General features: G+C 25.8%; 6 protein-coding genes across 6 annotated transcripts; 4 read left to right on the top strand and 2 right to left on the bottom strand.

Annotated features, from left to right (window-relative positions):
• Positions 1-530: 530 nt before the first annotated feature.
• Phum_PHUM544560 (Tropomyosin, putative) lies at positions 531-2,072 on the top strand (the record flags this gene model as incomplete). The annotated part of the gene is made up of 3 exons (XM_002431686.1): positions 531-614; positions 1,354-1,755; positions 1,857-2,072. 3 exons carry the CDS (start codon positions 531-533, stop codon positions 2,070-2,072), a joined length of 702 nt encoding a protein of 233 aa, XP_002431731.1.
• A 2,203-nt stretch (positions 2,073-4,275) lies between these two features.
• Positions 4,276-5,463, bottom strand: Phum_PHUM544550 (uncharacterized protein; the record flags this gene model as incomplete). The annotated part of the gene is made up of 4 exons (XM_002431685.1): positions 4,276-4,491; positions 4,617-4,756; positions 4,864-5,184; positions 5,253-5,463. The coding sequence occupies 4 exons, from the start codon at positions 5,461-5,463 to the stop codon at positions 4,276-4,278; spliced, it is 888 nt and encodes a 295-aa protein (XP_002431730.1).
• A 396-nt stretch (positions 5,464-5,859) lies between these two features.
• On the top strand, positions 5,860-6,749 carry Phum_PHUM544540 (60S ribosomal protein L27A, putative; the record flags this gene model as incomplete). The annotated part of the gene is made up of 4 exons (XM_002431684.1): positions 5,860-5,862; positions 6,121-6,282; positions 6,367-6,519; positions 6,596-6,749. 4 exons carry the CDS (start codon positions 5,860-5,862, stop codon positions 6,722-6,724), a joined length of 447 nt encoding a protein of 148 aa, XP_002431729.1. The 3' UTR covers positions 6,725-6,749.
• Positions 6,750-7,106: 357 nt separating this feature from the next.
• Positions 7,107-8,337, bottom strand: Phum_PHUM544530 (Splicing factor 3A subunit, putative; the record flags this gene model as incomplete). Its single annotated transcript, XM_002431683.1, has 3 exons — positions 7,107-7,466; positions 7,625-7,765; positions 7,933-8,337. 3 exons carry the CDS (start codon positions 8,335-8,337, stop codon positions 7,107-7,109), a joined length of 906 nt encoding a protein of 301 aa, XP_002431728.1.
• Positions 8,338-8,608: 271 nt separating this feature from the next.
• On the top strand, positions 8,609-10,843 carry Phum_PHUM544520 (Nucleoporin p58/p45, putative; the record flags this gene model as incomplete). The annotated part of the gene is made up of 6 exons (XM_002431682.1): positions 8,609-8,667; positions 8,781-9,247; positions 9,333-9,678; positions 9,905-10,079; positions 10,195-10,393; positions 10,503-10,843. The coding sequence occupies 6 exons, from the start codon at positions 8,609-8,611 to the stop codon at positions 10,841-10,843; spliced, it is 1,587 nt and encodes a 528-aa protein (XP_002431727.1).
• Positions 10,844-11,830: 987 nt separating this feature from the next.
• On the top strand, positions 11,831-13,432 carry Phum_PHUM544510 (FK506-binding protein, putative; the record flags this gene model as incomplete). The annotated part of the gene is made up of 5 exons (XM_002431681.1): positions 11,831-12,086; positions 12,163-12,411; positions 12,503-12,901; positions 12,984-13,153; positions 13,232-13,432. The coding sequence occupies 5 exons, from the start codon at positions 11,831-11,833 to the stop codon at positions 13,430-13,432; spliced, it is 1,275 nt and encodes a 424-aa protein (XP_002431726.1).
• Between the last annotated feature and the right edge of the window lie 1,630 nt (positions 13,433-15,062).

Here is a 15,062-nt window from a genome sequence, read left to right as displayed (position 1 = left end):
ATACAAAATTCGATATGTAATTATCAATAACAAAAAATCCAAAAAATAAATAAATAAATAAATAAATAATAATGATGATGATGATGATGAAAGCTTTAAAAGCATTACATACACACACACACACACACACGGGAATCATGTTGTTTGTTATATTTTGTAGTTTTTTTTTTTTTTTATTTATTTTATTTTAAATTTTTATTAATATTTAATTGTAATTTTTTTTTTTCTAGATCATCTCAATATAAAGATAAAATAGACGAAATATTTCGAAAACATTTAAATTCGCAATGTTTGGAAAATGATGAAAATTTTACGGATTTGATTCACGCGTCGTCAAAAAATAGGTAAAAAAAAAAAAAAAAAGAAAATTCTATAATTTTTTACAAGAATAAATAGAAAATCATAAGAAAATTTTTTAAAAAGATTTTTTTCCATTTCCTTTATGCAGCGAAAGAGATGTGAAAATTGTTGAAAAACTTTTACAAGAAATAGAAAAATTAAATTGTGAAAAAAATCAAAGCGAAAAAAAAATGGAAAAACTATCGAGTTTACTAATCGATCGTCAATCGAAAATAGAAAATTTGGAAAAAAAAATTTTCCAATTGGAAGACGAAGTTAAACAACAAAAATTTATCCTTAAAGAAAAGGCAAGTGAAAAATTATTATTATTATTATTATTACAATCGATACACAACCTACCTTCTTAAAAAAAAACAGAGAGAGAGAGAGAGAGAAAGAGAGAGAGGAAAAGATGAACACAAAACTATTTATACGTAAGACAAAAGCCAAAAAAATAAAATAGAAAATTCGGCTGTAGGTCGATTTCGAAAACAAACAAACAAACAAACAAACTAAAGAAAATAAAATTATGCAAACATACAAAATATATAAATAAAAAAAAAATTTTTTTGTTTGTTAAGAATAAAAAAATCTTACGAAATGAAAAAAAAAAAAATAATAATAATAATAATAAATTTGAACCATATAATAAATTAACATGTGAAAAGAAATTCAAATCAACTTTTATTATGACAATTTCCCCATTTTCTCGGTTTATTTATAATTTAAAAAATTTTCCACGGGTCTTATAAATATAATTTTCGAATGAATGAATGAATGAATGGTTTGCCATGGGCTATAAACCAGTTACTTTCACGTTAATTAAAAAAAAAAAAAAAAAAATTAGAAATCGATGAAAATACCTTCTCGACGTGACACACATTTAAAAAATTTTAACTATCGTATAAACTTATTAACTTTCTTTTACTACGAGTCGATAAAATAAAAACGTTATTAAAATTATATCGATGACATGAATAAATAAATTAGATTAATTCTTTTTGTTACGAGCAGACGGAAAAATTGGAAAATACAAGCAAAGAATTAGATGTAATACGTAACAATTCGAAAGAATTAGAAGAACAGATAAAAAATTTGAAAAAAAATGTCGATAATTTTGAAAAAGTTCACGAGAATTTAATGAGTCAAACATCGAATAACGAAACGGAATTTAAAAAACTCCGTGAAAAAAATAAATTGATGGAAATTGAAAATGATAAATTGAAAATGTCTTCGGCAAACGACAAAGATTCCCTATTGATAAAAAATAAAATAATCGAAGATCAACAGGAAACGATAAAACAATTGAAAGAAAAATGCGAAAAAATAAAAAGCGTCACGACGAAAAATCAATCCTTGGAGAGAATCATCGATTTGGAAAGAGCTGAAAAATTAGAACTACAAGATGCTTTAGAGGTTTAGTTTAAATCCCCCTTCCCCTCCCCCCACAATAAATACACGTGAAAGTTTTGTAAAACAAAAAAAAAAGTTTGTTGTTGTTTGTTTTTTTTTTATAGGAACTCAAATGGAAAAAAGATGAATTGAAAAAAAAAGTTAAAATTCTTGAAAATGAATTAATGGCGACTCCTCGCGATGTCGTTCAAGACCTTCAAAAAACTCAAGTTGTTCTTCACCAATTAGAAAACCAAGTTCAAACCAAACAAAAAGAATGGGAAGAACATTTACAATCTTTACAAAAAGAAAAAGAACAGGCTTATTACATATCAAAGTGAGTCTGCATGCTGTTAACACTATTATTATTATTATTAAACACAATAACAAGTTTATGAATTGACAGGGAGGAATAATTTTCTCATTCTTTCTAAAAATAAAAAAAAGACCCCGCAAAAATATTATTTGAATAATGCACTCGATGATTAAAAATGTTTCTCCCTAAATATTTTCATAATCAGGTTAACAATGAAAAAATTAATGGAAACAACAAACTCATGAATTTCAAAAACAAAATAAAATTTATGATGAAAGAAATTATCAACGGACAAAATTTGACTGAAAAACACAAATATCATCTTTTTCGAGAAAAAAAAAAAGATTACAATATACATGAATACCTGTACCTAGATATTAATTTTAACTTTAGATTAATAAGCCTTATTTCAATATATATATAAATATTTTTTTTTTTTTGTCATGTCGAATAAATTTTTTTTAACATTTAAAACGAAAAAATTATTTTAAAATTTGTGAGTCGAAAAAAATCACCATTGAAAAAATTATTTATGATTTTTATATGAGATACATAATGATAATGGAAAACAATTTGATTACTGAAAACAAAATTATTATGTATTATTATTTTAAATGATTTCCTATTTATCCCTTCCAATAATCCTACAATTTTACTTTTTTTTGTAATAATTTCATCTTATACACATAAGATTTTAACGAATCGATAAGTATATAAAATCGGTCACAGATTAAAAAATTTACAAAATGGCTAAGGACAACCTAAACTTATCAAATATATTATTACTTTATATTTTGATTAGTAAATTATATTTTAAATATTATCATTAAATTCCGGATAAGTTATTTTCTTTTTTGAAAATTTTAGTAAAGTTTTAATGGTTTTTTTTTAAATTTTCATTTATAATTTACCAAAAAATTAATGTTAATTGCAAAACTAAACCGTTTGAAATTTTTTTATCAAATTAATTAAAATTAAATTTAAAATAAATTTATATCAAACATAGGTATTAGAAATTGCAGTGTAACTTGATATCGAGACAAAGTAAATGATAAAAAGTTAAATAGTATTCCTCATGATAATTTTATAAAATTATTAATAAATGTCATTTATAATAAAAAAAAATGTCAGTTTCAATTAATAAAATTTAAAACAATTTTAATTCTAACTGTAACATCAACTGTAAAGTCATATTATTTCATCTGGGTAAATTAATTTTAATATATCTAATTATTTCATTTAAATTATTTTATGTATAATACTGATTTTTACCTTTAAACTCAAAAATTATTAAATTTTTTTTTTTATTTTAAAACTCGTAAGTTTCTAATAAAATGATTCACTGAAACTAAACTAAACTTATTTTGAGTGAAAAAAAATTTTTTTAAAATTTTCAACTGAAAATAATTTTTGTAAAAAAAAAAAGTATTAATTATGAATTTACCTTCGGTTTGAAAAATTTTTCTTGTCAAAAATTGTTCTTCATATTTTAAACTCCATCATCAAATATTAAATGATACTCGATTTCACCGCATACCGTACTAGAAATTCTTTGACCCACTTAGGTTAAGTGTAGTCAAATAGTAGAACAAATAGTACCGATAAAAATATACTTTTAAAATATTTCTCATTAGTTTTTACTAAGTATTTAAATTAATATACAAAATTATTATTTTTAAAAAATTAAAAATATAATTACTAATTTTTGTTTCTAAAAAAAAAAAAAATATACATTTATACATATATATATTTAAAGCATTTTAATACGTGTCTGTAGTAAAAAGGGAATATAAACGTGGATTTAGATCTCAAAAAAAAACTTTTATAACTTTAACAAGTAAATAATCTAAGGCGATTGAATTTTAAATTTTAGATTTTTATACTACTTAATATTTAAAGTATATTTACTATATATTTAGTGGAATCAATACAGACTACTGTTTTCTATATGCTTTCTCAATGCGATGCCGTTAAAATTAGATTATTTTATTTACACATATACCAACTAGAGAATAAAAATTTTCAATAAGATTTTTTTTGTCATGTAATTTATTATATTTAAAATTTATTATAATATAATTAGTAATAGTATTAATAATTTACTTAAAATTTTTTTTAAATTTATAAGCCAATGTAACTCATTGTCAAATTAATGAGCAGAACGAACTAAACTAAAACATTCATAAATACACTTAATATAAATAAATACAGTGAAATAGTACAACAAATTAACCAGTGGTCCAAACAAATGGTTCTAATCTATATTTGGAAGGCAAAGCATTATTAAGAATTTCTATAAGTTCTAAAGAATGGTTTAACTGGCTGTGGCATTTATTTAGCATGACAGAAATTTCCTTAATTTTACTAATTTTTTCAGTTTCCTTAACTAATTTTTTTTGTCTTTCACCTAAACTGACCACCAAATGACATAACTCAAAATCTACCTGAAAGCACGATAACAGCCAACATTATATTTAGGAAAAGTAAAAACAAATAATTTAAAAAAAAAAATTGATTACTTAAATAAATTTTTAAATTAATTATTTAATTGATTATTAAAAAAAATTACTTCTCTAATCCTGTTTATGATTTGATTTTGATTTTTAGTTGCACAGTTGACGCAAAGAGACATGTAATTTTGTAATTTTTTACACAAGCCAAGCAAATCTTGGGGATCTAATCTTTCTAATATTTCTGGATCTCTCATTCCTAAAAAAATTGAAAAAAAAGTAAAAAACGATTACACATATTTGTGTACATAAAAAAATTATTAATACGTAATTAACACATTTAATTTATCGAATAAATAATGATACTTTTAAAAAATATGACTTTTTGACAATGAATACAACAAATAACTTGAATAAAATTTTTATACTTGCCTGGTAAATTTAAAGTTCCTCTCATTATTGGTAAAAACATTGGAATGCTTTGTAATTTTAATAAAAATAAATCTTTTTCTTTACATTCTGGTTCTTTGGGTGCTTTGACTACAATAATATTACCACTTTTAGAGAGAGATTCAGTGACTTTCCTAGAGTTTTCAAATTTTCTTTTAGATGAGGAATAATTAACACTTCCAAAAGATTTTTCTCTATGAAAAGATGATGGTTTAGATGAAATTTTAGGTGAATCTACTGAAAATAAATTTTTTATTATTCCATATTGTTTAACAAATTTTTTTTCGTATAAATTAAGAACCCACCACCTATTGGCCGATTTACAGTATATGATATATAAGGTAAATCAGAGTCAGAACACACACTTAATCCTGGTGATGAGCTCCTGTTTTGGCAATAATCAGTACTTTCTGTTGAAGATTTTAGTACTTGTTGACCTTTTTTAACATTTTCATTAAGGTGTAAAGACCTTATTTTACTCTTTTCATTTTTTTGAGTACTTTGTTCTGACCCCATTTTTTAAATACAATTAATTTCAATAAACTTTATTTAAATAACTTGAACGTAAATTATTTTGAAAAATTTAAATAAACTACATAATGGGTTTTTATTCTTAAATATTAGTTCGGTTTTTGAGAAAAAATCATAGTCTCACTACATATTATTGATTAACAGAAATGTTTTTAAAAATATAATACTGAATTATTGCATTAAAAATAAAATTGGTAAAACTAAAAAAATAATAGTTTCCAAAAAAACAAAAAAAAAAGTAGAATTTTGATTTATTAAATGTAAAATTAATAACATTATAGACTCGATACACGGTTTTTTAAAAGTCGTCTAATGCCACTTATAAATAATAATTTGTCGCCAACGTCTTGTTGCCTTTGATCCTGACGTTTTAATTTTACAATGGTGAGTTCGAGTAAATTATTTATTTAATTGTATTCTCTTTTATTTAAGCAATCCTCTTTTATTTTAATTCGTAGTTAATGTGAAATTAAAACTATGAATTAAATTTTTTTTATCTTATTGCAACATATTTTAAGTGGAATTTAAAAATAGAAATTGTCTTCAGTAAAAATTGTTAAATTTCAAACATAAGTTTTGGTTTTTTTATTCAACCCTACAGATTAAAAAATTACATTATTATTTTTATTAACTGTTTAATAGGCTGCCAATAAGAAGAAGACTCGTAAGTTGAGAGGTCATGTTTCACATGGACATGGACGTATTGGTAAACACCGTAAACATCCAGGTGGTAGAGGTAATGCAGGAGGTATGCACCACCACAGAATTAACTTTGACAAATACCATCCTGGTTATTTCGGAAAGGTAAAAAACTTACAATAATGTAACCAAGTAATTTTTTAACTTTTTTTTGAATTGTTGAAATTAATCCAGTTGTAATTTTTTTAGTTGGGAATGAGAAACTATCATCTTAACAGAAATACTAGATGGTGCAAGGCTATAAATTTAGATAAAATTTGGACTCTTGTAAGCACAGATACTAGATTAAGGTGTGCTGATAGCAAAGAAAAGAAAGCTCCAGTGATAGATGTTGTTAGAGCTGTAAGTAATATTCATAGAAATTGTTTTAAAAGTTAAGTTAATTGAAAATAAATCTAAATTATAATTTTTTATTTAGGGCTATTACAAAGTTCTTGGCAAGGGTAGATTACCTAAACAACCAGTCATTGTCAAGGCAAAGTTCTTTTCCAAGAGAGCAGAAGATAAAATTAAAGCTGTTGGGGGAGCTTGTATTCTCCAAGCATAATTGTATTTCTTCAATCTAATAAATTTTTTTAATTAAATTTTTTAATTATTTAAGAATTTCTTAAATTTCTCCTTTACCTTGAATCCTACTTAAAGTATGCCAAAAACAAAAATACTATTTTGTATCAAAATTCATAATATATTCAGAGAAAATCTTTTCACTATTTCACTCATAATACAGAATAAACATATCACTAGTTTATTTAGTTGATCAGTTTTTTTGGTCCTTTAAAATAGAATTTCACTAAACTTGCATTGAACATTACAGTAATGCATTAAATATAAAATTGTAATGATCATAGATTACACAAAATTTTAGTGGGGAGTTTCCATTTCTTTAAAATGTAAATATACACATAATAAAAAAAAAACTAAAAATTAGTTTAGTTTCTCAGGAGAGGTGAGGGGGGAGGAGGTGGTATTGGTAAATTACTCGATGTTGTACTGACTATTGGAGGAGGGGGTGGTATTAAATTAAACATAGAAGGAGGTGCTACTGAGGGCATAATTGATCTTGGAGGAGGAGGGACCATACTTCTGGGAGGCATGGGAGGAGGCGGAACAAAGTTAGGGGGTAAAATTTGATTTTTCATTAATGGAGGAGGAGGGTTACCAATTGTTGGTGGTTTAGGAGGTTGCTTGGGTTCTATTTTGAATGAAAATTGCAAAAAAAACTGCTTAGTATCTTTGTTCCAGTGAGTCCAAAATTTTGTATCTGATTTATCGACTTCTCTACTGGGTACCTGAAAAAAATTTAATAAAAGTTTTGATCAGAAGAACAAATTTTACATTGCAAAGCATCAAATTTAAATTTAATGTGAAAAATTTCTTAAACTAAATTTAAAATAAAAAATAACCTAATAAATAATCTATATAAATTTTAATTAAAAAACAAAATTACTTTAAAAGAAATCGTCTCATAAGGCTCAGCTGCAAACAACAAATATTGCCATTTCCTGTCAGGAGGTTCAACTCTTTGTTCGTAAGCAGACATAAATCTGTGGCGTGGTAAAACACCTTCAACTATTTCTGGATAGTCTATCTGTAAAAAAAATAATCAATCATAAATAATTTGTTAGAAATTGAAAAAATAAAACTTAAATTTTTATTGAAATTTGTTATTAGATGATTTGCCTACACAGAGAATTTAATTAATTTTTAAATGAATTCGAGGCAAATAAAATACATATCATTTTTAACATTACAAACCTGAAATAATAAACTTTGTTGTCCAGAATCGGGATCTCTTTGCTTAGTGACTCTGTAACCTGGCCTACCAATTTTCACAAATTTTTTAACATCTACTCTTGGCTTTTCAGGCGCAGGTTGTTGAGGTGCATCTTTAGCATCTTTAGCGGCTCTTCTAGCCAAATTAGCTTGATGCTTTTTCCCTTGAGTATGAGCCAAATAAGAGCCTTCATTATTGTGTAAAGTTAAACATAGCTTACATTCATAAGAACCTAAGTGATTTTTCATAAAATAAGGATCTTTGTTAATATCAATTGTTTCTAAGGCCAATTGCCTTAAACGTTCTCTTCGATCTCTATTAGATTCTGACCAAGTTGCTACCCCTCCGCCACCAGTTTTTCCTCCAGCTCTATTTTGGAAATCCATTTTAAAAATACAAAAGAATACTAATGATGAAAAAAAAAAATTTTATATTAATTAATTATTAAAACTTTTTCCTATGTAACTATCTCGTGAAAACTGAGCGTAAACATGTCTTTTGTCGTGTAAGCAGACATTAGTTAAGTTGCCTTTTATTACTAAAAACGTATTTTTTAAAGCAATTACAATTATATTTTATTTTGTTAGATTATTTTTATTAGTGCTCTTGAGATCTTTATTATAATATAGTTGTTAAAATTAAGTTTTAATCAATCAAATGTCTGGGTTTGGAAATTTTAGTTTTAATTCATCGGGAACAAATTTATTCGGTTCTAAGTGAGTATTTAAAATTTTAAGAAAGCATTTTCTGAAACTATGTATTATATATTTGTTACTAATAATTTTTAAATTTTGTATAAATCGTATTAATATTTTCGAAATCCTTTAAGACCGCCGGAACAAGCCTCTACCGGATTTTCTAGTACTGTCACCAATGCTGCTACAACAAACACGGCACCATCATTTGGAACTGCAGGAACTCCAAACTTAATGGGAGCTCAGCCTGGAGCTCCTGCTTTCAATACCGGTTTTGGAGTTAAACCACCAGCAACTACCTCTGTGGCCTCAACTGGTTTTACATTTGGAGTTCCATCAGTAAATACATCTTTAAGTACTTTTGGTACCTTTGGATCTACAAATGCTTCTGGATTTGGAACAACTGCATCCTCTACTCCTCAAACATCCAATACGGGATTTACATTTCCTTCAGCAAATGTGACCTCCACCACTTCCTCTACAATGCCCACTGCAAATTTAGGAACTGCTATACCCACTACTTCAAACTTAGTTTTTGGAACTGGAGTTAATTCAGCTGTAACTTCAAGTATTACTACAGTTTCAACCACAACATCAACTGGTAAGTTGTAACACAAAATAAATTATACATATTACATTACATAAAGATTAAATCATATTATTTAAAAATGAAAAATTTTTTACAGGTTTTACTTTTTCTCAAACTTCTACTAATACTACAAACATGGGCTTTGGACTACCAAAAACAACTGGAGGTTTCACATTTGGAACACTTACAACCACCACCCCAACTTTTAATCTTGGAACTTCCACAACAACCACACCTTCACTGGGTGGAGGATTATTCGGAGCTCCCAAAACCACTACTATTATTTCTATGACTTCTTCAAATAAAAACAATTCAATGGGATTAGGAGGAATCGATAAGACACAAACAACTCAAGGGTTATCTGGTTCTGGAACATTAGAACCTAAACAAACTAAAGATCATACATTACCTGATGTAATTTTTCAAACACTAAATGATTTCCAGTAAGTTTGGTATTATTAGTTTTTTGACGTTTTCATAAACCTGAAATAATTTTGTTTAATTAAAATTAAATATGACTATTACTGACTATCAAAAACTGGTTATTTATATCTTAATTTCTCATTATTTATAAATGTTATTTAACATGAAATAATGAAGCTAAAAGTTTCTAAAAATTATTTGAAGTATTCATTTAAAGATTATGTTAATTTAAAATTTGTCTTTCAGAAATTTTACAAAACAGCAAAAAAGCATTAGTGTGGAAATTTCACATGGTAGCTCCAAACCTCTTAAAAAAGTTCAAGGAGATATAGAAGCCATGGAATCTCTCCTAACAACTATTGCTAGTGGTCTAACAAAAAATAGTGCAGCTGCCGATAAATTGAAAGTTGAAACAGCTCAAGTAAGTTTCATTGTAGAATATAATCAATTTTTGTTTAAATGGATATTTATTTCATATTGTGCTTCTCCGAACCTGGTTACATTTCTTAATATACAATTGAAATCTTTTTTAATAGGCTCTACATCAATCAGAAATGGCTCAAAGAAATCATGAAGTGTCTTCAAGTGTAGACTATAATAATTGTGCACCATCAGATTATTTCAATGATTTAGTTACAAAATTTGAGACTGATGCAGTTAGGTTAAGAGTTCAAATTGAAGCTTCCGAAAAACATTTAAAATCTTTGACTCAATGCTCGACAATATCTCCTCAAGGTGAGCCTTTTAAATTTACTAACACAGTTATTTATTAACCTAACTACAAATAAAAGAAATTGATCATTTTTTTTACTAACTGATAATAACATTTTTTTTAATTTTTCAGAATTGACATTAGCTATGCGAAGACTTCATGAAACCCTCATCGTATTAGCCGCTCGAGCACAATCTTTACATACGACTATTCAATCGCAAAAAGAACAGTTCAAAAATTTAAGAAGAGTCTACTTTAAAGACGACACTAATATTTTTGATAATGAAACGGATCAAAATCGAATCAAAAAGCAAACAATGTTTTCCTTACACAGTTTAACCGGCCCCACTCCCTTTTCCGAAAATATCGGATCTGGATTTCCGTTAAAAGTTGATGGACTTGCCATGTTGGCTAGCTCTGCAGCCAATCCTATAACCATTCCAACCACTTCATTTAGTGTTAGTAATAAATAATTATTCATAATTGTTTTAAATTAAAAATTTTTTCAAATTATTATGATTTGTATGTAAATAAAAAATTATCTAATATAAAAATTATTAAAATGAATACTTATTTGATACATTGAAATTGTTGTATTCCTTTTCTAAAAACCTCTTGGCAGTTTGACACCTGTAATAAAAAGATACAAAATTCATTATTGCAAGTGGTTAAATACTTTTTTAAATGTAATTTTTTTTTTTTTTTTATAATACAAATAATTAACGAATTAAGTTTTTCGTATATTTAGGTTTTAATCATACTAAAGATTAAAATGAGAAACAATTTTTTAAATAAAATGAAATAATTTTCAAAAAACTTTACATTTCATAACTATTCTCAACAAAAATCAACTGTTTTCTAAGAACTTCTAGAATTCATCAATTATTTACTTTTTTAACCTGGTGAAACCTCAAGTAAATAAAATAATAAAAATAATTATTGAAATCATTAATAAAATCGTAATTGACTTGGTAAATATTTTTGAAATTTTAATCACTTTTTAAAAAATTATTGCAATTAAATTTTAATAGCAAATATTTTTTTTCTGTTATGAATAATTACAATGAAAAGATGAGGATCGAAGAGTAGTTAAAATAAATTAATTTTTTTTAAAATTACAAACTACGTACCGTAAAATTTGTAAATGTATTAAATAAATTAATTTTTTATTTAAATTTTAACATCAAACTTGATTCTAAAAAAAATTTTTTTTTTTTTTTGTTTCAAATGAAAGGGAATTTATTTGACTTCATTACAAACCAACGTGTTGAATTTTTAAATTTATGTTTTAGCGTCGTTAACTAAAAATATTTGAAATTTCATCAAAAGCTTTTGATTAAGTAATTTTAAAAGAATAAACTTGAATTATTCTATTTTTCATTTTGTTAGAAATAATTTAAAATTGTTTCTTTTTTATTTTTAAATATTAATTAATAAATTGTGCAGAGTATACTCGAATCATGATATCGAAAGAGGATAAAGATAATTCGGAATGTAATACAACATCCAATGCTATTGATATTAGTCCAAATAAAGATGGTGGAGTTTTAAAAGAAATTATTAAAGAAGGTGAAGGTACGACTTTTCCGAGTATCAAAAGCAATTTAACAGTTCATTACAAAGGTACTCTCACTGATGGTACCGTATTCGATTCAAGCTATGATAAAGGAACTCCTCTAAACTTTGTTCTTGGAGTAGGCAAGTGCATGACTTTTTGTATTGCATTACACTTTAACAGAATTTGTATTAAAACATGTAATTATTTTTTTATTATTAGGAAACGTGATTGAAGCATGGGATATAGGTTTAGCTACAATGAAAAAAGGAGAAGTAGCACTTTTAACATGTAAGCCAAAATATGCTTATGGTGAAAATGGAATGCCTCCTAAAATTCCACCCAATTCGACATTAATTTTTGAAATAAAACTAATCGATTGGACATTAGAAAACCTGAGTAAAAAAAATGACAATGGAATATTAAGAAGAGTAATTCAAAAAGGGGTAGAATATTCGAAACCTGATCAAGGAGGATTAGTCAAAGGTGAGTAGCACTGTTTTTTTTTTTATCTAAATTAATTTTGAGAAAAATTATTTCAACATTTTACTTATTGTTATTTCTTATTTACAACAAGTTCACATAACTGGAATATACAATGGTAAAGTGTTTGATGATAGATCATTGTCGTTTAATTTGGGAGAAGGATGTGAAGTGAATGTTATCGAAGGAATTGAAATTGCACTCCTTCAATTTAATAAAAAAGAAAAATCAAGTCTTGAAATAAAGCCAGAATATGCTTTTAAACATGAAGGAAATGCAGAATTTCAAATTCCACCAGATGCAACTGTTACTTATGAAGTGACATTGGAAGATTTTGAAAGAGTCAAACAAACTTGGGAAATGGATTCATCTGAAAAATTATCCCAAGCTGAACTTTACAAAGAAAAAGGAATCAAATATTTTAAAGAAGAAAAATATTTACAAGCAGCTAATTTTTTTAAGGATTCATTAAATTATATTTCTTCAGACGTAGGTAAGAAGCTAGACTTTAATTTTTCAAAAAAAAAAAAAAATCACAGAAAGAAAAAATAGATTAAAACATTTATTATTAAAAGGTTTTAGTGAAGATGAAGAAACCTTAAGAAACAGATTACTAATAGCTGTAAGATTAAATTTGGCTATTACATATTTAAAACTAAACCAAAATTATGAAGCAATAAAAGAATGCGATGAAGCTTTGAAATTAGATTCGAATAACATAAAGGGTTATTTTAGAAGAGGACAGGTAAGAAATTTCATTCATTTTTACATAAAATTAGTACCTGAAAGTTAAACTAATGTTATTTTATAAAAAAATTATTAGGCTTACTTTAATATATCGGAACCAGACAAAGCCAAACTGGATTTTGAAGCTGTTCTTAAAATTGAGCCAAACAATAAACTTGCATCATCTCAAATATTAGCTTGTTGCAGAAAAATAAGCGAACAGAAAAAAATTGAGCAAAAATTTTATGCCAACATGTTTAGTAAATATACGGAAAATGATAAAAAAGCGTTGGCTTAAAAACACTTTTAAAAAAAAAAAAAAACTTCTAAAACACTTTTTTTAATGATGATTCTTTACTTGATTGAAGTTTTCCTGCAAAAAAAAAATGACATGCTCTTGTTAAACATTGTTCAGTTTGATTATTAATAATTAAAATGTTTCGTACCTTAAATAAAGAAGGTTCTTAGTGTTGTAGTTTTTTATAATCGTGATAGAAGGCTATGGTTTAATAAATTTTTTTTTTTTTTTTATACACATTATACTATATATTGTTTGAAATACAAATTATTAAAATTCATTTAAAAGAAAAGGAAAAAAAAAAAACGTTGTTTTGACATTATTTTTATTACAAAAAAAAATCCCTTCTTTTTATTTTAATGATATTGAACTAATAGTAAGGAAAAAATATTTTCACATGTTAAGAATTTATTGACTACTTCAAATTATTTTCTTGTTAACTGTACTAATATTTAAAATAAAACAATAATTTTCGATTTTAATATTAGTCAATTTAAATAAAATGTTTTCAATTTATTAAAAAATGAAAAAAAAATATGTATATATAAAAATCAATTATCTAATTTATTCAAAAAAATTTGTTTATTCCTTATTTTGATGTACACAAATACTCGAAATGATATATATATACTTTTTACTTTGTATATCTTTTTCTTAAAATTACTAATTTTATTTATTATATTTGTCATTTAAGTTACAATTCAATGAGAAAGACGGGGGGAGGGGGTGTGGAGTGGGGGGGGAAAAGAAAAATCAGAAAAACATTTTTTTTAAAAAAGCAGCAAAAAATTTAGTCTCTTCTAGAACTCCTTTCACTTCTTTCTCTATCTCTATGTGAGGATGTTTCTCTCTCTCTTTCTCGTTCCCTTTCTCTTTCTGGATCACGTCTTGACTCTCTTTCTCTCTCCCTCTCTCTATCTCTTTCCCTTTCTCTGTCGGATCTTTCTCTATCAGTTCTTTCTCTGTCTCTCTCTGCTCTTTCCCGATCAGACCTTTCCCTATCTGATCTCTCTCTTTCTCTTTCCCTATCTCTTTCTCTGTATCTATCGTCATAATACGATCTGGAAAAAAAGTAACTGCAATTGATTTATTCACCATTACTTTTAATTTATTTATTTTTTTAAAATAAAATTTTGAAATATTTAACGATTGATTTTTGAGTAAATGAAATTTAAATATAATCTTTTTCAACCCACACACCATAAATCATTCATAGAGATTTTTTTGTTGAAAGAAGAAACCCAAATAACATGCAAAAATATACACAAAGTTGGAGTGTTAAACCATTTGAAAAAGAAAATTTAATCAAAATAATTTTTCATACACTTTTTCAAAAGTTGTAGTATGTTAAAAAAAGACTTAAAAAGAACAGAAAATAAAAAGTACTCCTCATTTTGTAATTTTTCTTTTCAAATACCATTTACATCGTTTTCATGTGTTGTGGTATTTATATATAATTCAAAAGCATGCTTTTTTTACTAACCGAGATTTTGATGATGGAGCGTTTGCCTCTGTGGGTTCTCCCGGTGGTGGCGTTTTTCCTCTTCCCCCTCTTGCTCTTGATGAACTGTAATAAAAACTGAAAAATCAGACATCGGTTCTAATTAACCACCATTTGAAAGTATTCATT

Source organism: Pediculus humanus, genomic scaffold, assembly GCF_000006295.1.
Source record: "Pediculus humanus corporis 1103172108291 genomic scaffold, whole genome shotgun sequence".
In the NCBI taxonomy this organism is placed as follows: Eukaryota; Metazoa; Arthropoda; class Insecta; order Psocodea; family Pediculidae; genus Pediculus; species Pediculus humanus.
This window is presented reverse-complemented; position numbering and strand designations above follow the sequence as displayed.